The sequence below is a fragment of the Macrotis lagotis genome, chromosome 8 (genome assembly GCF_037893015.1).
Source record: "Macrotis lagotis isolate mMagLag1 chromosome 8, bilby.v1.9.chrom.fasta, whole genome shotgun sequence".
Classification (NCBI taxonomy): domain Eukaryota; kingdom Metazoa; phylum Chordata; class Mammalia; order Peramelemorphia; family Peramelidae; genus Macrotis; species Macrotis lagotis.
This window is the reverse complement of record NC_133665.1, coordinates 39,393,317-39,416,248: the sequence shown is the minus strand read 5'-3', so window position 1 is coordinate 39,416,248 and position 22,932 is coordinate 39,393,317. Positions and strand designations below refer to the sequence as shown.

The 22,932-nt window shown below is 34.2% G+C and overlaps 1 protein-coding gene across 6 annotated transcripts in view; it reads left to right on the top strand.

Annotated features, from left to right (window-relative positions):
* The window catches only part of VPS13A (vacuolar protein sorting 13 homolog A), a 349,000-nt gene that overhangs the window by 46,770 nt on the left and 279,298 nt on the right, over positions 1 to 22,932 (top strand). For all 6 annotated transcript variants that reach the window (XM_074196703.1, XM_074196708.1, XM_074196704.1 and 3 more), the window contains 4 exons: positions 3,373 to 3,468; positions 3,741 to 3,842; positions 7,518 to 7,627; positions 8,426 to 8,485. In XM_074196703.1, the coding sequence (XP_074052804.1) occupies positions 3,373 to 3,468; positions 3,741 to 3,842; positions 7,518 to 7,627; positions 8,426 to 8,485 (368 nt within the window). The remainder of the gene's footprint in view (positions 1 to 3,372; positions 3,469 to 3,740; positions 3,843 to 7,517; positions 7,628 to 8,425; positions 8,486 to 22,932) is intronic.

Below are 22,932 nucleotides of genomic sequence, written 5' to 3'. Positions count from 1 at the left end.
AGAAAAATGATACTGATAATACTCATAAGAAACTTCTCATTTAGTAGAGCAGGTAGAAGGAGCTTTTATAGATGAAACACAGGAGAGAACTGAATAAATAGGGAGTCTGGAGTTTACTAGGTAGGAAGGGTTGACTGAATTGAAGATGAACTGGAGTTCATCTTCAACTGGGGGAGACGGGTGACTGCAGACTTGGGCCATTGGGGAGAGGAGGAGGTGAAAGAGAGTGAGGAGTTGACTATGATACCTAGGTTGCTTGCCTGGGAGACTGGGAGGATAGCAGTGTTTTTGATAGTATTAAAGAAATTTAGAAATGGGAGAATTTTTAAGGAAAAAGATAAAGAATTTAGCTTTGGACATGCCCAATTTAATATGTCTCCTGGACATCCAGGTTGAGATATCCATTCCAGGTTGAGAATGGGAGACTGGAGGTCAGCAAAGAGGTTAGGGCAGGTTAGTTGCATTTGAGAATCCTTATGAAAACAATGAAAGGGAAAAGAATAAGCATTTGTATATTGTAAATCATGTGTCAGGCACTCTGCTAAGCACTTTTTAAAAATACTTCATTGGATGCTCATAATATCCTTTTGAAGCACAGTTGCTATTATTATTATCCTCATTTTACAGTTTAGGAAACTGAGGTCAGCAAAGTTTAAGTGGCATGCCCAAGGTTATGTAGTGTCTGAGCTGCAATTTGAACTCAGGTCTTCAAGACTCCAGACTTGATGTTCTATCCATTGTGCCACTAGATGCCTTATTGGTACCTGTTAGGTCATTAAATTAAGTAGTAGAAAAGGACAAGAGAAGAAGTTCTAGCACAGAGCCCTGAGACACCTATGATTTGAGATTCTGACCTAGATGACAGTCCAGCAATAGTGACTGAGGAGGAGTGATCTGATAGGTAGAAAAGAACCTGGAGAGAGCAACCTCTCCAAAATAGAAGTGAAAGTATCAAAAAATGGTGGTCAGCATTGTCAAAGGTTATGAAGATTAAGTCAGAGAAATAGTCAGTGGATTTACCAATTAGGAGATCACTGGTTACTTTGGAGAGAGTGGTTTTGGATGAAGTGAAGTTGGAAAAACCTTAATTTAGAAATGGAAGCATCTGTTGTAGATATCCTTCTCAGAGTTTAACCACAAAGAGCAGAAGAGATACTGGATGATAGGTAGCAAGGATGGAAGGATTAAATGAGGACTCTTTGAGGATCGAGAGATATGGACATGTTTATAGGTGGTAGGGTAGGACCAATATAGACAGGAGAGATTAAAAGTAGATGAATAATAATGTTTGTGCTTCAATTTCGAAGACCACCACATCAGGGAGGTGATGCCATGACATACACATGAATTAGATTTGAGTGAGGGGGTGCTGTGCTAAGTCACCAGCCTCACTTTCTCCTCTAGCATCTGGGTCCATTGGTCAGACTTAAATCAGGACCATTAGAGATGGCCCTGATTGCAGGACAATCAGGGTTAAGTGACTTTCCTGAAGTCACACAGCTAATAAGTGCCAAGTGTCTGAGGCTGAATTCGAATTGTTGTTCTCCTGACTTCAAGGTCAGGGTTCTATCCCCTGTGCTACCTAACTGTCCAGAAAGCAAGTGAAAGAATGGAGATAACAGAGGGGGCAATCTCTTAGACAGAATGAAGTGAGATTGTGCAGGCTGAAGGATTGGTTTTGGTAAGGAATAAAGTCATCTTTTTCATGTGAAGTTGGAATGATAGAAGATATAGTGACAGAAGGCATCTAAGTGATAAGAGATGAAGAAGAAAGGAGAAAGCTCATGATGAAATGGTTGAGTTTTTCTTTTTTTTTCTCCTGTAAAATAAGCAAAATTCTTTGCTGAGAGAGTGGAGGTATGAGGAACAAGGGAAGATTTGGGGAGGGATGAAAAAGTTGGGAAGAGCTTCTGTGGAGATAGGCTAGTATCTACTACAAAACTTCTCATTTATCTTCATAAACGTAACTAATTCCTTAGTTCAGACCCTCATTACCTCTTGCCTGTATTATTATAACAGCCTCCTAATTGGTCTCACTGCCTCACATCTCTAGCTGCTCTTGTCCATCTTACTTAATGTACCCAAAGTAGGTGGGACTATATGACACTCCCCTCACCCGACTTGTGTAATTCCAGTGTCTTCTATTGCATGTAGGATGAAATATAAAATAAAAACTCCTCTTTTTAGTTTTTAAAATCCCAACACAAATTGATCCCAACCTATCTGTCCAACCTCATTCATTATTCTTTTCTTCCTTGCCATTTATATTTGAGCTTTTGGCCCTATTTTTGTCCCTTAGACAGAACCCTCCATCTTCCATCTCTTTTCTTTTGTACAGGCAGTACCCCACACCAGGGCTTCCTTCTTTCTTCTGCCTCCCTTTCTCTTTTTTTAAAAAAATTATTTTATTTTTTGTTTTTTGCAAGACAGTGGGGTTAAGTGGCTTGTCCAAGGTCACACAGCTAGGTTATTATTCAGTGTCTGAGATCGGATTTGAACTCAGGTCCTTTTGCCACTTTGGCTGGTGCTCTATCTACTGCACCACCTAGTTGCCCCCTCCCTTCCTATTAAGATATGGCTTATTCTAATCCCTGACCTGGTAGTTGAAGTTCTATGCAAATTACCTTGTACTTGAATAATTCACATACTGTTATATTTATTCACTTCATATTTATGTTTTATATATTTTTATATATCCTTTTCTTTCCCCAAAATGTGTAAGCTCATTGAGAGTTGGGATTGTTTCTTTCCTTGAACTTCTATTCCTAGAGGTTCAGCATAGCTCTTGACATAGTAGGCTCTTAATAAATATTTGATTGTTTAGTATAGCAAAGACCCTTAACTCTTAGTTTTAGATACATATTTTTGGTCATTTTAAAGAATGCCCTTTTCCATGCATGCTTAACTTTTTTAGAGTTTTGAACAAAGTATTCTATCAAAGAGACATTTTTGATTTGTATCATCAGAGGAGGTTTGCACATAATTACCTAAGCTAATGGTTTTACAGGTAATCGTGTACACATTTCTACATAAATACATACATATGTATGTATAGGTACACATGTTCATGTATTTATATATAGAATTATGGGGAAAGAGAGTAAAACACATTGCTTAATACTTATACAACTATATGCAAAATTCCTTTCCTTATTTTTGTTTAAGGAAAATGGAGGAACTGGTGATCACTTGGGGAAGGAGAAAATAATATTTTGGGGTTGGAGTAAATCATCTTTAATAACATGCTAAAAATAGAGAATTAGATCTAAAAATCCCATTCATTTAGGAAATAATTAGCTCTTATCCTGACAAATGCTTTATATTTTAAAAATGGCTTATTTAAACTGTTATGCTATTTTGTTGTCTATGTAGATAAACTTAATCTTGTGATTCCATGGACAAACCTTTACACTCAACCAGTTGAAGCAGTATTGGATGGAATTTACTTACTCATAGTGCCTTCAACCAGTAAGTTTAATTTTGAGGGGGGGGAAAACGTAAGATTTAAATAGATTGTTTTGAATGGATGAAAAATGTTTTTATATTTGATACTTATATATATTTTACCTAAGTACCCTTTGGGATGTGTTGTATCTAAACTTTGTGTTTTTAAAATTGCCACACAAATGTTAAAAAAAAAATCTCTTTAACTTTTATTGTTTTACCAATAAATACATTAAAAAGGTTTTTATATTCACCATTGAAAGGTGTATTTTATTTTAATTTTTTATTTCTTGTAGCTTTGAAGTATGATGCTATAAAAGAAGAGAAATATCTCTTGGAAATGAAGCAGAATGAACTAAAGAGAATAGAAGATGCAAAACAGAAAATGGCAAATAAAGGTAAGAAAAACAAAATACCTATTTAAGCAGGAATAAAGGGATAGCTGTTTATTCTTGTTTTGGGGACATTTGTAATTAAGTAATTTGTCATGGCAAGTCAAATGTTTTTGGCAACTTCCACCCATTGATTCTGGTTCTGCCTTTTGTGGTTAATCAAAGCAAATCTTTGACATAATAGTTTTTCAGATATTTGGAGATAACTGTCATGTTTCCTCTTCCTCCCCTTTTGAAGAGTTTTCTTTTTTCAGGTTAACATCTCTAGTTCTTTTAGTTCATATAGAATGGACTTGAGTCCTTTTTCCATTCTGATCATCCCAATAAGAACCCATCTAATTTCTCAGAATCCTTTCTTAACCAATTTGTGTTTCACATATTTCTTAGTCATGCTCATTCTGTCCATTTGATTTAAGGTGTCTTTTCTTCAATTGAGAAAATTTAAGCAAAATAAGAGTCAAATGTTCTACTTGAGAACATCAGCACATTTCATTAGTTTTCTATTTGATAACCATTCTTTTGAGAATCCATCCTTTTTAAAGATTAGAGGATCATAGCTGATATTTCTTTTGGAAATCCAATTTCTTACAGTCTGGAGTATATTTCTGACTCTATTTTGCATTTGTGTTCTTGAATATCACAGACTTTTAAAGGAATAGATTAATAAGCTCCTTAAGGTAGGGACTTCCTGCCTCTTCTCTTGTGTCCTTTGGTGCAGTACCTGAAACACAGAAGGTGCTTAGTAGATGTTGACTGAGAGATGAATGATTAGAAATGACCTGGAGAGAGATGAGCCCTACTTCTCCTTATTAATCTGTTCCTCTTGTTGGTTAAGATTGTGTTCACTAGTTAAATGCTCCTTAATTCTTCCTCACTTTTCTGAGAGGTGAACTTGTCAGCCTGTCAAGAATGGATTAGGCATCCAGCCCTTTGTCATCACTGTGATTACCTTTGTGGTCGGGTCTTAGAGATCAGAATTCACTAGTCTTTCCCTTTAACTGGGGAATTCATTCAGCCAATAACTATTGTTTTTGCTTCCTGCTCCCTGTAGTAGGTACTGGAACATGGGGCAAATCTATGGTATGGGGGCCTTCGGTCATAACCTGGGATAGTTTTAGCTAACATACTTCTTTTTTTCCTAGTTCAAGTACATGACTACTAAAATGAGGAGAAATCTTAGGGTAAAAACTACATAGTTTTGAGTGTCTATACAAGGATATTTCTGAATCTTTGTCTTCATTTTTTTAATCTTACTCTTTAGTTCTTCATTTTTGACTTCTCATTGTATTTCTTCATTGGCTCTCACTTGAAATTTGGTGTCTAAAATTGAACTTACTTTACTCTTCTTGTCTGAGGATCTGTGAATTAAAAAACAAACAAAACTGTATTTTAATGTAATCTTATACATTTAAAAATATTGTTCTGAGAAGAATCCGTGGATGTCACCTATCTGCCAAAGCATCTGTGACACAAGATTATACCTTGATTGTAAAGCTATTTACTTTCTTCTAGGACTTCTTAACCTCAGAAAATGATGCCATAATTCTACTGAACATAACTTTGAACTCTTCATTAATTGCTTCAGCGTCTCCAAATCTTAGGAATTTTCTTATGTCTGGCTTGTCTTTCCATTACTACTTTTGCCAGTACAAGTGCCTCATTGCTTCATGTCTACATTATAAACTTAATGTTATAGTACTTTCTGCACCTCTTCCTCTTTCTCTTTATTGTTGCTTCATCTTCCTGTTCCTTTATTACGGGTTGGGTTATCCAGTGGTGCCTCGCTGATTATGGAGGAAACCACATCCATAAGGCCAGGGTTTCCCACAGCATCCAGACCTCACCAGAAGTCCTTTGTTCTATCAAACTTGGCCAACGGGTAGAACTGTCCTGGAAAACGTAGTGGGAAGTATGTCTTTGTACAACTCTCCCCTCATTATGATTAACATAATGTGCAACATGTCATCTTCTCTATGATGCCAATAGGCCATACAATAGTTACTTGAAACACTTTTTCAAGTTTTCAGCCTTATTTCTTAAAGACCTGTTTATCTAAGTCCTTATCCTGTTTATTCAACATCCCTGTTCAACCTGACCTTTACCTACTATTCCAATATTCCAATCCTAGTTTTTTTTTTTTGTTTCCTCATGTAAATTTTCTGCAATTGAAGTTGTCCACTGGTCAATATTTTATAATCTTTCATGCCAACTTTTTTATAACTTTACTCATATTTATCCTATTTGGAATGCTCTATCTACCTCCCTAATTTAAATTCTATTTTTTTTCTACAAAGTCTTAAAACAAATTTCATCTTCTCATAGTTTTCTTCAAATGTCTCAACTCTTAGTGATTGCTGCTCTTTTTCAACTCTTATAAAACTCAGTATCTTTACTACTTTTTTTTTTGGAAAGTGACATAACACACAACTAGGTAATAATTGTCTGAGGGTAGATTTGAACTCAGGTCCTCCTGACTACAGCTGGTGCTCTATCCACTGTGCCACCTAGCTGCCCTTCACTACTTATTTTTATTTAGCAGTACTAAATTGTATTGTTATTATTCACTTCACAAGTATGTTAATACCATATCTATGTGTATCAGTCAAACTTTTTATACTGTCTGTAATTAATGTTTGAAGATATTTAACTAGGTGATATTTAACTTTTTTTAGGGCATTTTAAATAATTAATCACATCGACTGGTTTATGGTTTCCTTATTGGTTAGTTTTATCCCTGATTCCTGAAGAATCTGCTTTGCTCTTCTTTATATGTCCTTAAGTCTACTCTTTTGTGCAAGCTTGAAAAACCTCTTTTTAAATTACCCAACTCTGATGTAGTGCTTCTCTCCTCTATCCACAGAATTTTTTTAATATCTGTTTTTAGTACTATCTCTTTGCCTCATTTCTTAGTTTCATCTTTGCTTCTATCTCTGGTTGTATACATGTATGTATCTGTTCCTCTATATCTCTTTGATCACCGAGTAAGTCAAACTTTTTATTTGACTTACATCAAAGTCACTAAATACACACACACATATTACTCATGTTAAAACTATCAAGAAATAATAAATGTATAACTAAACCCTTTATAATAAGTTATTAACTGAATGTTTGGGTATTTTTAAATAAAACTGTCTTGGCAGAGAGTTAGAGCCATAGATCAAATTAAGAATGGGCAAAATATGGAACATTTGTATTTAGCGTCTAAGGAATTAAGAGTCTGGCATGTTTTACATATCAGTTTTGCTTGAACATTTTCTGATTTTCCTCCTGTATGACTAATGTTGTGTCTTATTTAGAGCTATTATATAACAAAATCCACTCAGATTAAAATATACTTATGTGGCAAAGGTATTAATAGCTGTGTAAATTCAAGATTTAGTTACTCTAATTTTTTACATAAGATTATAAATTTCAAGTTGGAGAAAACCTTAGAAACCACTTAGTCCATCATTTTCATTTTATAGAGTCCCTATAGATGTAGACTTTGCAGTTAGTTATTAATATTATATTATTAAAGTTAAATTTATCAAAGGATTTAATTATGTATTATTTCTTAATGGTTTTAACATTAATGACTTTGATGTCAGCCTTTTATTTGCAGTGATTTAATCAGCAAGAATTTTTCTAAACTACATTTTTCTTTCAAACTAAAAATATCTTTATGGTTGCATTTTATAGAAAATCCACCACAAGAGAAGCAGGATTCTTTTTCAGAAAAGCTAATTGCACAGATAATAAAAAATCTTCAATTAAAAATCTCTAATATTCATGTCCGAGTTGAAGATGATGTAAGTATTTTTATCCATTTGTCTTTACAATTATAGCTGTCATTTGTAATTTATAATAATGGAAGACTTTGCTTCTCATTTTATATTCTGATTATTCTAAAATGCTTTTTCTCATCATTATGGTTTTATATATATATATATATATATACACACATATATGTGTGTGTGTGTGTGTGTATGTATATATATATATGTGTATATATATATATATATATATATATGTATTTAGTAACTATTAGAACTTTTAAGTACTCTTATTTTTGCAAGGCAATGGGGTTAAGTGGCTTGCCCAAGGTCACACAGCTAGGTAATTATTAAGTGTCTGAGGCCAGATTTGAACTTAGGTACTCCTGACTCCAGGGCCGGTGTTCTATTAACTGCACCACCTAGCTGCCCCTGCAATTTAGTTTTTCAGAGAAAATAGGGTAAATTCAACGTAGTCAAATTAGTTGAATGCTTGCAAAACACTTTTTAAATATAGTCTATAAAAGTTTTAGGTGTTTTTATTTGTTTGTTTGCTTTTTAAATACAATTGTAGTTGTGCCACTGAGCTGCCCCTAGTTTTCAGTAATCTTAAAGAGTGTCATATTTACTTTTTGGAAGTATAAATGGCCTACCAGTGAAAAGATCTGTTTGAGCACTGGTTTTGCCACTTGGCTAGTCTTCTGACTTTGGGCAAAATGTCATGATTTTAAAATAACTATTGTAAATCAGTAAAATGTATATATAAAATATGAACATATTGAATACCATTTTGGAATTAAAATTTTTCTTTGCATTACTTAATTTTTTTTTCAGACTACAAATCGAAAAAACCCATTATCATTTGGAATATCTCTTCAGAATTTCAGCATGGAGGTAATTGGTCTTTTAAAATTTTTTTTTTATTTTATATTAAGACAGTGGGGTTAAGTGACTGCCCAAGGTCACACAGCTAGGTAATTATTAAGCGTCTGAGGTCGGATTTGAATTCAGGTCCTCCTGACTCCAGAGCCGGTTTTCTATCCACTGTGCCACCTAGCTGCCCTTGGTAATTTGTCTTTTAAAATGATAAGCAGGGGCGGCTAGGTGGCGTAGTGGATAAAGCGCTGGCCCTGGAGTCAGGAGTACCTGGGTTCAAATGTGGTCTCAGACACTTAATAATTACCTAGCTGTGTGGCCTTGGGCAAGCCACTTAACCCCATTTGCCTTGCAAAAAAAACCCCAACAAAACAAAACCTAAAAAAAAAAGGGCTTTCAAAAAAAAATAAAAATGATAAGCAGCTTGAGTTTAATTGCTTAACACAACTATGCAGGCATCTAAAAATATTCATATCTGATGATTACTTTCTATCTTTACCTGGCAAAATCAGAAATTGGATATAAGAAAACTTTATTGTTAGAGTTAAAAAAACTAGTTCATATATACATATGATTATGGAAACTGTTATTTAAAAATGAAACTTGTATTTTCAGTTTTCAGAGATTATTAAAAGAATGAGAGAATTTTTACTATCCTATTTAGGTTTTATAATTTCATTATTGTACTACTATATTTACATTTTAATGGGAATAAATTATGATTGTAATTATTATAAAACTATTTTTCAGGGGAGAAATTTTATGTGATTGACTTTTAAGAAATAATTTTTGAATGCTGATGATATGTAGAAATCTGCTTTAGGGATAGGGATCTGTTTAGGGATAGAATAAATCTGTCATTGTATGAAGTAGAATTTTGACATGAATAATATTAGATTCATATAAATATAATAATTATAGAAATCTGTTGAGGCAAAAATTTTGATGAGGAATTATTAAAATGCTTGGGATTAGTGAAGAGTCTTAGAAAGGTGCCATAGATATAAAAAATAAACTAGTTATATTTGTAATCATGTATTGTATTAATTAAATATATAAAAACTATTTGGAAACTTTGCAGGTATATTGATATGCCTTTGAAGTCTTTCTGCCAAAGCTTTTTATATAAGCTAAATTTACTACAGGGAAATGTCTTTCAAATAGTAATGTTAATGATATATATTTTTGATTTTCTGCAGATTTCATTTATCACTGCTATGCATGGTTATGTAGTTGTCAGTATAGTCAATTTATTTGTATAAATATCTACTAGTACTAGATTTTGTGGATTGTTCATTCTCTGTATCTTAAGTAGGCTTTCTTCCCAAATTATTTCTCATTAGTTTTTATATTTCATATATATATGGGTAATATTTTAATAACAATTTTTTCCTAGTCTCTCAAACTGAGTTGAAGCTTATAAACTTGCTATATATAAGCTTTCTATCTTGATAAAGAAATGGCAAAACTTTCTTTTTATTTTTGGGGAGGATGTGTGCTGGACTTGTGATTTCATTAGTACCAGTGGCTCCTCTTAAGGAACTTCCTCCCCACCTCTAGATCATTATTTTGTGTCGGTGACTTTGAACCTTAGACATTGTCTTGGGGTACTGACAGGCTCAGCATCACACAGCCAATAAAGGAGAAGAGATGGGGCTTAGCTCCGGATCTTCCTAACTACTCTATTGGCAATTGTGGTATCGTCTTTTTTTTTTTTTTTTGTCTTAATAATATTTTTCTCCCTATTACATTTAAAGATAATTTTTAACATTCGTTTTTATAAGATTTTGAATTCTAAGATTTTCTTCCTCTGTCCTTTCCCTCCCTCTCTCCAAAAAACAAGCAATCTGATATTTTATATATGTACAATTATGTCAAACATATCTCCACCTTAGTCATGTTATGAAAGAAAAATCAGAACAAAATGGGAAAAAACAAAATAACAAATGAAAATAACATTCTTTGATCTGCATTCAGACTCCATAATTTTTTCTCTTGATTTTATTTTCTATCACAAGTCTTTTAGAATTGTCTTTGATCACCATATTGTTAAGAAGAGCTAAGTCTTTACTTGATCTATCATTCTATTTCCTAGACAGTACTGTGTGGGATAAATTTAACCTAAAAGAAATTCCCAGAGACTGGGTCTGAGAAAAATAAAGTTTATTTGCTTTTTTTGAGAAAAGGACATACTTACAATCTCACCTACTGGTGAGAATTTGAGAGCTGCATCCAAAGTGTAGTCAAGCACAAATATATGGAATTCCCCCCACCCCCAACCCTCCTACCCTTTAGCCTGTTGCCTGGGCTTTTGGGGGTAAATCTGTTCACTTAAATTTTTCCCCAGCAACTGACACAAAGAAAAGATGAAATGTTTTCATCATATTTTCTCCACCAGTTGGTGAAGTAATTTAGGACCTTCATAATTATCTCAACTAAAATGAAGTAATGTCTATAGTCAGAATGTCCTCCTAACAAAATCATTTCTTAACTCTGAGAGGACTTCACCAGGAACTTTTCCCACATTGTACCAAATAGTTTTGGTGATTTCTGCTTTGTAATAAATATATTTTTTAGACCTGGTACAACTAGGCTACCTTCCTTTGCCTTCCCCCCTCCCCCATTAATTCCCTTGATATTCTTGACCTTTTGTTCTTCCAAATGAGTTTTGCTATTATTTTTTTCTAACTCTATAAAATAACTTTTTGGAAGCTTGATTGGTATGACACTAAATAAGTAAATTAATTTAGGTAGAATCATTTTTTTTACATTAGTGTGGCCAACCCATGAACAATTGATATTTTTTCCAGTTGTTGAGATATGACTTAATTTGTGTTAAAAGTATTTTGTATTGGTGTTCGGAGTTTGTTTTGGCAGGTAGATTCCCAAATGTTTTATATTGTCTACAGGTAATTTAAATGGAACTTCCCTTTGTACTTCTTGATGCTGGATGTTATTGGTAATATATAGAAATGCTGATGATTCATGTGGGTATATAACTTTGCTAAAGTCGTTAATTATTTGAAGTAGTTTTTTAGTTCATTATCTAGTATTCTCCAAGTACATTATCATATCTGCAAAGTAATAGTTTTGTTTCCCCATTGCTTCTAATTTCTTCAATTTCTTTTTCTTTTCTTATTGCTAATGCTAACATTTTTAGTGTAATGTTGAATAATAGTGGCGATTTGGGGCATCCCTTTTTTTTACTTTTGATGGTCCATTATGTCCATTACATATGATGCTTGCTGATGGTCTCAGATAGAAACTGCTTATCATTCTAAGGAATTATTCTATGTTCTTTAAGTGTTTTTTTTTATGGGTGATGTATTTTTTTAGGTATGTATAACTGTTGGGACTTGTAAGCTAAAACTATCCCTCTCTGTGTGTGTGTGTGTGTGTGAGAGAGAGAGAGAGAGAGAGAGAGTGTGTGTGTGTGTGTGTGTGTACACACACAGACACACAACACATATGCATACATATACTGTTATATATATCACTTTAAAAAATGTCAATGGGTTTAGGTGACTTGCCCAAGGTCACATAGCTAAGCAATTATTAAGTGTCTGAGATCACATTTGAACTCAGATCTTCCTCACTCCAGGGCCAGTGTTCCATCTGTTCCACCACCTAAGCTTGCTCCCTGGGTGCTGTATTTTTTCAAAACCTTTTTCAGCAACTACTTAGAAAATCATATAATTTCTATTTGTTTTGTTATTGATATGGTCAGTTGTGCTGATAGTTTTCCTAACATAGAATCAGCCCTGCATTCCTGGTCATAGTGTATGATTCTGTTGAGAAATTGTTATACTTTATTTTCTGATATTTTTATTTATAATTTTTTCATTAATACTCATTAAGGAAATTGGTCTATGGACTCTTTCTGCTTTATGTAATAGCATCATATTTGTGTCATAAAAAGAATTTAATAGGATCCATCTTGGCCTATTTTTCTAAATAGTTTATATGGTATTGGAATTAATTGTTCTTTCCATATCTGATAGAATTCCCTAATAAATTTGTTTTGGCCTGGAGATTTTTTTCCTTAGGGAATTCATTGATGATTTGTTCAAATTTTTCTTCTAAAATGGGGTATTTATTTTTTGTAAATATTCATCTATTTCACTTAGATTATCAGATTTATTTGCATATAGTTGGGAAAAATAGCTCCTCATTATTACTTTAATTTCCTCTTTATTGTTAGTGAATTCACTCAGGTTTTGATCCTGGTGATTTGATTTTCTTTTGTTAAATCAAATGAATCATTGGTTTATTTTATTTTATTTTTTAACAAAACCAGCTCTTGGTTTTATTTATTCATTATGCTTTTATTAATTTTTTGTTAATCATCTATTAAAATCTCCTTTGATTTTCAGAATTTCAAATTTGGTATTTGATTGGGGATTTTTAATTCTTTTTTTAGAGCTTTTTAGTGGCATGTCAAATTCATTGATATGGTCTTTCTTATTTTAGTCACATAAACATTAAAAAATATAAAATTTCCCCTAATGACTGCTTTAACTGTATCCCATAAATTTTGGTCTATTGTCTCATCATTATCACTTTCTTCAATGAAATTATTAATTCTGTGATTCATTATTTGACCTACTCGTTCTTTAAAATTAGATTATTTAATTTCCAATTAAATTTAATCTACCTTTTCATGGCCCTTTATTATATGTGACTTTTTTATTATTTTAATAAATTTTTATTTATCATATTGAAGAGGTTGCATTTAATATCTCTGTCTCTTTGTATTTGTTTGTGAGATTTTTTAATGCCCTTGTACATGGTCAGTTTTTGAGTAGGTGCCATTCATCACAGAGAAAAAGGTATATTCCCTTTTTATTCCCCATTCAGTTTTCTCCAGGGATCTATCATATTCAAGTTTTCTAAAATTTTATTTACCTCCTTAACTTCTTTCTCCCACTCATAAAATTTTATTGGCTTTCTTTCTGTAACTCACTTAACTTTTCTCTAAGTATTTGAATATTGTACCATAATGGATTCTTTACTCTGTGTATATTTCTCTGCTTCAAATTTGTTTCTTTTAAGCAGCATATTATAGGATTCTGAGTTTTATTGGAGATTTCATCCCATTCACATTAACAGTTATGATTGTTGACTGTGTAATATTTTTTGTCCTGTTTATAATTTTCTCTATCCTTTCACCCTATCCCTCCTTACCAACTAATATTTACTTCTGACAGTTGCATCCCTCAGTCTGCTATCTCTTCTGGTAGCACTTCTTTCCCTTTTTTGCTGCCCTTTTTATCCGACCCCCTTCTATTTTCTTTCCCCTTTCCTCTCCTGATTGTCAGTTAAATTTCTGTATGTTACTTCTTTTTTTGAGCCAAGTCTGATGAGAATAATGTTTGAAGAATGCGAACCCTCTCACCACTCCCCCACTTCTTTCCCTCTACTGTAATAGATCTTTTGTGCCTCTTCATATGATATAATTTATCTCATTCTGCCTTTTCCTTTCCTCTTATACCATTACATTCCTTTTTTTCTGCTCTTAATTTTTTTTAATATCATTATATCATAGTCAGTTTATACCCATATCCTCAAAGTATAATTGCCCTATAATAGAGATGCAGTTCCCAGTTCACAAGTATCTTCCTATGAAGGAATATAAACACTTTAGCTTTATTGACTAACATGGCTTTTTTTTCCTTTTTCCTTTTTTTATATTTCTCTTGAGTCTTATATTTGAATATCAGGTTTTTTTTGTTTCTTTTTTGGTCTTTTCATCAGGAAAGCTTAAAAGTCCCTCATTGCATTGAATATCCATTCCCCACTCCCCACCCCCTAAATGATTATGCTCAATTTTGGGGGGGGGAGTTGTATCTTGGTTGTAATCTAAACTTCTCTGCCTTCCTGAATATCATATTCCAAAACCTCTGATCCTTTAATGTTGAAATTGCTACATCCTAGACTTCTGGCCAAGATGGTGGAGAGAAGACAGGCACAGTTCTAAAGTCTCCTGATCTTTCCCCGTCTATCATGAAACAAACTTCTTAACAGAAATCTGACCCACAAAACCCAGAATGAAAAGCCAGGAGAAAGAATATCTAGCTCAGGATTTGTCTCCTGTAGCAGCATTCGGATGAGTCTGGGCACAGAGGGAGGATCAGCTTCAGATTAGCGGCTGAATTGGAGCTGGGGAGTCTGAGGGCCTGAGAGCCGGACCTGCTGGATCAGCGGTGGGGCTACATGGCTAGGGCTTGAGTCAACTAGGGAGCAGAGGCACTGGTGCTGGCATTGACCCTCTGGAGCTTGCTGATAGGGCTGGGGGGAGAGTTCCAGTGGAGGAGAGCTTTGAGCACCATCCCTGGGCTCCTCTGGTCTAAGGAACTCTGAGTCCACGCCTCCATTATGACTGAGGACTCTTCCCAGAACAAACAATTGCAGACTACTTCTGCCTCAGGCACAGGTAATGTGAGCAGAAGAACCAGCCCAGCTGACAGTAGGGAGAGGAATGACCTCATCCCAGGGTAAAGCCCACCATTGATTGAAGGCAAGAGGATTCAGTAGCTTTAATCACTCCCTTAAATCTAAGGGAGAAGGCCTCAATCAAGGTCACAGACACTCCAGAAAAAGCAACCAGCACCTCCTACTGTCCAGCCAGAGAAATTGTACTCAGAGAGTAAAGCCTCAAGCTATCCCAAGCCCCTGTAAATCAGCCCCTCCCCAACTCAAGGTCTAAGCAAAATGAAGAAGGGTCAGTGGAAAGGTGGATCCACAGAAAAATTCTTGGAAGGAAACGCCCCTAACTCAGAGAGACCTAGAACCTCTGAGGAAAATATGAATCTGGGCTTTGTCATAGAAAGACTTCCTTGAAGAAATAAGGAAGGAGTTTACAAATCATCTGGAAAATTTGGGAGAGACAATACCTTGCAACAAGAAAACATCCTTAGAAAATACAATTGGGCAAATACAAAATGAGCAAAAAACACTCAGATTGTCAATTGGATAAATACAAAATGAGAATAAATCTCTCACATCATCAATTGGACAAGTACAAAATGAGAATAATTCTCTCAGATCCTCAATTGGGAAAATGCAAAAAGAAAATAATTCTCTCAAAACCTCAGTGGATCAAATGGAAAGCTCTTTCAAAAGTAGAATTGACCAATTGGAAAAGAAGTTGCAAAAGATTAATGAAGAAAACTCCTCCCTAACAAAAAGAATGGAGTCTGCAGAAACCAATGACTCCATGAGATAGCAAGAGCCAGTTAAAAAAAAAAATAGAAAAAAATAGAAAAAGTGTTAAATACCTCATCAGCAAAACCACTGACCTCGAGAATAGGTCAAGGAGGGGCAACCTGAGAATTAATTGGACTTCCTGAAAGCATTGAAGAGAAAAAAAAAAGCCTGATCTTAATATTACAGGATCTAGTAAGGGAAACCTGCCCTGATATCATGGAACCAGAAGGCAAAGTAGTTATTGAAAGAATACATTGATCCCCTCCAGAAAAAGATCCTAAAATGAAAACACCAAGGAATGTTGTGGCCAAATTCCAGGACTATCAGATAAAAGAGAAAATCCCACAAGCAGCCAGAAAGAAACAATTTAAATATCAAGGAGCCACAGTAAGTATTAAGCAGGACCTGGCTGCATCAACATTAAGGGATTGAAGGGCCTGGAATGAAATATATCGAAGAGCAAGTGAGCTTGGAATGCAGCCAAGAATCCACTATCCCACAAAGTGGGGCCTTCTCTTCCAGGGAAAAAGATGGACATTTAACGAAATGGAATAATTCCCAAAATTCCTGATGAAAAGACCAGAGCTAAATAGAAAATTTGGACATCAAACAGGAAGTTCAAGAGACGCATGAAAAGGTAAAAAGAAAAAGGGGGGGTGGTAAAAGAAAAAAAAAACTGCTATCCATTAAGTTGAAACTGGCTATATCCCAGCATGGGGAAAAGATTCTCATAAATCTTTAGAATTGTAACTCTAACAGAGAGAATGTACCTAGCTAAAAGTGATGGACATTTATGACTTATCCATGAGATTGCTATCCAATGGGATGTAACTGGCTTTAACCCCACTTGGGAGAAATACTCTAATAACTCTCAAGAATTTTAACTCTATTAGATAGTATGTACTTAGCTAGAAGTGACAGATACTCAGAATTTTCTGTGACTCAGGTAGAATGTTCTAAAAAACACTGCCTCCTTAAAAAGGGGGACAGGAAGGAGACAGGAGGAGGGAGGGGATTGAATGGGGTAAATCTCATTACACTAAGAAGTACAAAATACCTATGCTAAAAGAGGGGTAGAAAGGAGGAGATGAGAAACACCTGAATCTTCTTCTCATCAGACTTGGCTTAAAGTCAACTTAGACATACTTAGTTAACTTAAAGTACATCTAACCTTTCAAGTATTAAAAGGGGAAAAGGGGAGGGGGGACAGAGAAAGGGAGGGGGGAAAAAGGGGAACTCACAAAAAGGAAGGAGAGGGAAAGGGGAAAGAAAGGGGAGGGGTTGATATAGGAGGGCAAACACACTGAAGGGCGTGGTATTCAGAAACAAAATACTGGGGAATACGGATAAAGGGGGGGAATACAAACAGATGGAAGATAGCATGGAGGGCAATAAAGAATTAGTAATCATAACTTTGAATGTGAATGGGTTGAACTCTGCCTTAAAATGTAAGCAAATAGCAGAGTGGATTAAAAACCAGAATCCTACAATATGCTGCTTACAAGAAACTCATTTGAAGCAGAGAGATACATATAGAGTAAAGGTAAAAGGTTGGAGCACAGTATATTTTGTTTCAGCTGAAGTAAAAAAAGCAAGGGTAACAATCCTTATCTCAGACAAGGCAGCAGCAAAAATAGATAGTGTTAAAAGAGATAAGGAAGGAAACTTTATCCTCCTAAAAGGTACCATAGACAATAAAGTTATTTCAATACTGAATATATATATGTATGTGTATATATATATATATATATATATATATATATATATATATATATACACACATATATATATATATACACCCAATGGCATAGCATCCAAATTCTTAGAGGAGAATCTGAAAGAACTACAGGAAGACATAGACTGCAAAACTCTACTAGTGGGCAACCTCAACCCCCCACTCTCGGATCTAGAGAAATCGAATAGTAAAATAAACAAGAAAGAAGTTAAGGAGGTAAACTGTTAGAAAAACTAGATATGGTAGACTTATGGAGGAAATTGAATGGGGATAGAAAGGAATATACCTTTTTCTCTGCAGTACATGGAACTTATACAAAAATTGACCGTGTACTAGGACATAAAAACCTAATGATCAACTGCAGAAAGGCAGAAACTAGAAAGAGAAATCCCATTCAAAGTAACCTCAGACAATATAAAATAACTGGGAGTCTATTTGCCAAGACAGACTCAGTAACTTTTTGAAAACAATTATAAAACACTTCTCACACAAATTAAATCAGATTTAAATAACTGGGTAGATATCAACTGCTCATGGATATGTAGAGCTAATATAATAAAAATGATAATTCTACCAAAACTAAACTACCTTTTTAGTGCCCTACTAATCAAAATTCCAAAAAATTACTTTAATGAGTTAGAAAAATTGTAAGAAAATTCATATGGAGAAATAAAAAGTCTAGAATTTCCAGGAACTTAATAAAAAAAGTGCAAAAAAAGGTGGCTTTAGCTCTACCTTATCTAAAATTATATTACAAAGCATCAGTCATCAAAAGTATTCTGTATTTTCTAAGAAATAGAGTGGTGGACCAGTGGAATAGACTAGGTGCAAAATCAGGAGACAATTATAGTAATCTGCTGTTTGATAAACCCCAAAAGTCCAGCCATTGGGATAAAAACTCCCTCTTTGATAAAAACTGCTGGGATAATTGGAAGTTAGTATGGAAGAAACTTAGATTAGACCAACACCTAATACCCTTTACCAAGATAAGATCTAAATGGCTACAGGACTTAGATATAAAAATAATACTATAAGCAAAGTAGAAGATCAAGGACTAATTTACCTGTCAGACCTATGGAAAGGGGAGCAGTTTATGACTAAGGAAGAGTTGGAGAACATCACTAAAAACCAACTAGATGATTTTGATTACATTAACTTAAAAAGGTTTTGCACAGATACAACAACTGTAACCAAGATAAAAAAAATGTAGTAAATTGGGAAACAATCTTTACAACTAATGATTCTCACAAAGGACTCATTTCTAAAATATACAGAGAACTGAGTCATATTTTTAAAACAAAAAGCCATTCCCCAATTGACAAATGGTTAAAGGCAAGGCAATTTACAATCCATAGCCATTTGAAAAATTGCTCTAAATCATTAATTATTAGAGAAATATAAATTAAAGCTTTTCTGAGGTACCACCTCACACCTCTTAGATTGGCAATATGACCAGAAAGGATAATGATCATTGTTCAAAGGTTTGTGAAAAATCTGGGACACTATTACACTGTTGGTGGAGCTGTGAACTCATCCAACCTTTCTGGAGAGCTATTTTGAACTACGCCCAAAGGGCAACAAAAATGTGCATACCCTTTTACCCAGCAATACCACTACTGTGTCTATATCCTGAAGAAATGATGAAAAAGGGTAAAAACATCACTTGTACAAAAATATTTATAGCAGCCCTGTTTGTTGTGGCAAAGAATTGGAAATCCAGTAAATGTCCTTCATTTGGGGAATGGTTTAGCAAACTGTGGTATATGTATGTCATGGAACACTACTGTTCTATTAGAAACCAGGAGGGATGGGATTTCAGGGAAGCCTGGAGGGATTTGTATGAACTGATGCTGAATGAGATGAGCATAGAAAACCACTATATACCCTAACAGCAACATGGGGGTGATGAATTGAAGGACTCGCTTATTCCATCAGTGCAACAATCAGGAACAAATTTGGGCTGTCTGCAAAGTAGAATACCATCTGAATCCAGATAAAGAGCTGTGGAGTCTGAACAAAGTTCAAGCCTATTCCCTTTAATTTAGGGAAAAAAACCCAGATATCTTATTGTCTGATCTTGTTATCTCTTATACTTTATGTTTCTTCCTTAAGGATATGATTTCTCTCTTATCACACTCAATTTGGACCAATGTACAGCATGGAAACAAAGTAAAGACTGACAGATTGCTTTCTGTGGGTGGGTGGTGGGTGGGTGGAGGGAAGTAAGATGGGGGAAATTGTAAAACTAAAATAATATCTTTAATAAAAGAAAAGACGTTGCTACATCCTCTGTAATCCTAACTGTGACTCCTTGATATTTGAATTATTTCTTTCTTGCTGCTTGCACTATTTTCTCCTTGATCTGATAATTTTGGAATCTTGATTACTCCTTGCAGTTTTCATCTTGTAATCTCTTTCAGGAGTTGATGGATAGATTTATTTTTCAATGCCTATTTTACCCTCTGGTTCTAGGATATTAGGGCAGTTTTTCTTTAGAATTTCTTGAGAGATATTGTCCAAGCTCTTTTTTTTTTTGATCATGGCTTTCAGGTAGTTCATTAATTTATAATTTATCCGTATTTTCTAGGATCTATTTTCCAGATCAATTGTTTTTCCAGTGAGGTATTTTATATTTTCTTCTATTTTTCTTTTGTTTGGATTTCATTTGAGTCTTGACACCTTCTAGAATCATTAACTTTCATTTGTTCAATGATAATTTTTAAGGAATTTTTTAAAATCAATTTTTGAACCTCATTTTCCTTTTGGAATTTACTTTTTAAGCAGTTGTTTTCATTAGTTAATTCTCTCCCTTTATCTCCCAGCCCCCCCCACACTTTTGATTAGTTTTATTTTTTTAAGGAATTATTTTCTTCAGTCAAATTTTCCAGATTGGTTGACTCCCCCCCCGCAAGTTGTCGTCTATCTTTCTTCATCAATTTTAAAAATCCCTTTTGAGGTCTAGCAAGTAGACTTTTTGGGCATTAGACCTGATATTCCTCTTCATAGACACTTTGTCTTTTTTCTCTACAGAGGTTTTGTTTGAATCTTAGCTATTGCTATAAGTAGCTTTCTTTTATCATGGTTCTTTTCAGTTTCTTGCTCATTTTTTTTATCATATAAATAATTTATTTGTTTTTCAATCCCGTGAAATTATAGTTCTACCTGTCATTTTTGTAAGGTTTTGAATTTTACAATTTCCTCCCACCCTCCCTCCCTTCCCCACAGAGAAGGCAATCTGATAATCTTTACATTGTTTCCATGCTATGCATTGACCAAAATTGAATGTGTTGAGAAGAAAAACATATCTTTGAGGTAGAAATAAAATATTAGAGATAGATTATATTGTACATAAGACAACTCTTTGTTTTAAACTCCACAGTACTTTCTCTGGATACAGATGCTATTCTCTGTTGCAAATTGTCCCTGATTATTGCTCTGACAGAGTGAACAAGTACATTAACGTTGATCATCACCCCATGTTGCTGTTAGGGTGTACAATGTTCTGGTTCTGCTCTTCTCACCCATACAAGTCTTTGCAGGTTTCTCTGAAATCCCATCCCTCCTGATTTCTAATAAAAAAATAGTTGTCATCATACATTTTGTGTGTATGTGTATATATGTATATATATATATATATGTATATATCCCACAATTTGTTTTATATATATATATATATATATATATATATGTTGTACGTATATGTTTATATATATGTTGTATATACACCACAATTTGTTCAGCCATTCCCCAACTGATCTCAGTTTTTAATTCTTTGCCACCAGAAACAGGAATGCTACAAATACTTTTGTACAAGTGATGTTTTTACCCTTTTTCATAATTTCTTCATGGCTTAGACCCGTTAGTGGTATAGCTAGATCAAAGGGTATGCACATTTTTGTTGGCCTTTGGGCATAATTCCAAATTGCTCTCCAGAAAGGATAGATCAGTTCACAGCTCCACCAACAGTGCATTATTGTTTCAGATTTCCTACATCCCTTCCAGCAGTGATCATTGTCCTTTCTGGTCTTAATGCTAATCTGAGAGGTATGAGTTAGTACCTCAGAGATGCTTTAATTTGTATTTCACTAATCAGTAATGATTTAGAGCAATTTTCATATGACTATGGATAGCTTTGATTTCTTCATCTGCAAATTGCCTTTGCATATCCTTTGACCATTTGTCAATTCGGGAATGGCTTTTTGTTTTTTATAAATTTAACTCAGTTCTCTAGATATTTTAGAAATGAATTCTTTGTCAGAAATACTACTTGTAAAAATTGTTTCCCAATTCACTTCCTTTCTTTTGATCTTGATTACAGTGGGCTTTTTTTGTACAGAAGCTTTTAAATTTAATGTAATCAAAATTATCCTGTTTGTTTTTAATGATGTTCTCTATCTCTTTCTTGGTCATGAACTGCTTCCCTTTCCATAGATATGACTGGTAAATTATTCCTTGCTCTCCTAGTTTGCTTATAATATTGTGTTTTATGTCTGTATCCTGCACCCACTTCAATCTTATCTTGGTATGTGGTGTGAAATGTTGGTCTGATCCAAGTTTCTGTTATACTATCTTCCAGTTTTCCTAAGTTTTTATTGAATAAAGAGTTCTTATCCCACAACCTGAACTCCTTGGGTTTATCAGACAGATTACTGTAATCCTTTCCTACTGTCTCTTTTGCACCTCCTCTATTCCACTGATCCACCACTATATTTCTTAGCCTGTACCCATCAGTTTTGATGACTGATGCTTTATAATTATAGATCTGGTAAGGCTAAGCTATTTTCTTTTGTACTTTTTTTTTCCACTAAATCTCTTGATATTCCTAACTTTTTGTTTCTCTATATGAATTTAGTTACACTTTTTTCTAACTCATTAAAGTAATTTTTTGGAAGTTTGATTGGTAGGCACTAAATAAGTAGTTTAATTTAGAATTGTCATTTTCATTATATTAGCTTGGCCTATCCATGAGCAACTGATATTTGCTCAGCTATTTAAATATGATTTTATTTGCATGAAAAGTGTTTTATAGTTGTTTTCATAGTTTCTGAGTCTGCCTTGACAGGTAGACTGGCAAGTATTTTATATTGTCTGAAGTTATTTTAAACGGGCTTTCCCCTATTAGCTCTTGTTGCTGTATCTTGCTAGTAATATATAGAAATTATTAGCTCTTGTTGTTGTATCTTGCTAGTAATATATAGAAATGCTGAGGATTTATGAGGGTTTATTTTATATCCTGCAACTTTGCTAGTGTTGCTAATTGTTTCTAGTAGTTTTTTTTTAGATGATTTTTTAGGGTTCTCTAGATATAGCATCATGTCATCTGCAAAGAGTGAGAGTTTTGTTTCTTCTTCCCCAATTCCAATTCCTTCAATTTCTTTTTCTTCGCTTATTGCTGAGCCTAACATTTCTAATACAGTACTGAATAGTAGTGGTGATAACAGGCAACTTTGTTTCACCCTTGATCTTATTGGGCATGCTTGAGGTCATTCCATTGCAAATAACGTTTGTTGATAGTTTCAGATAG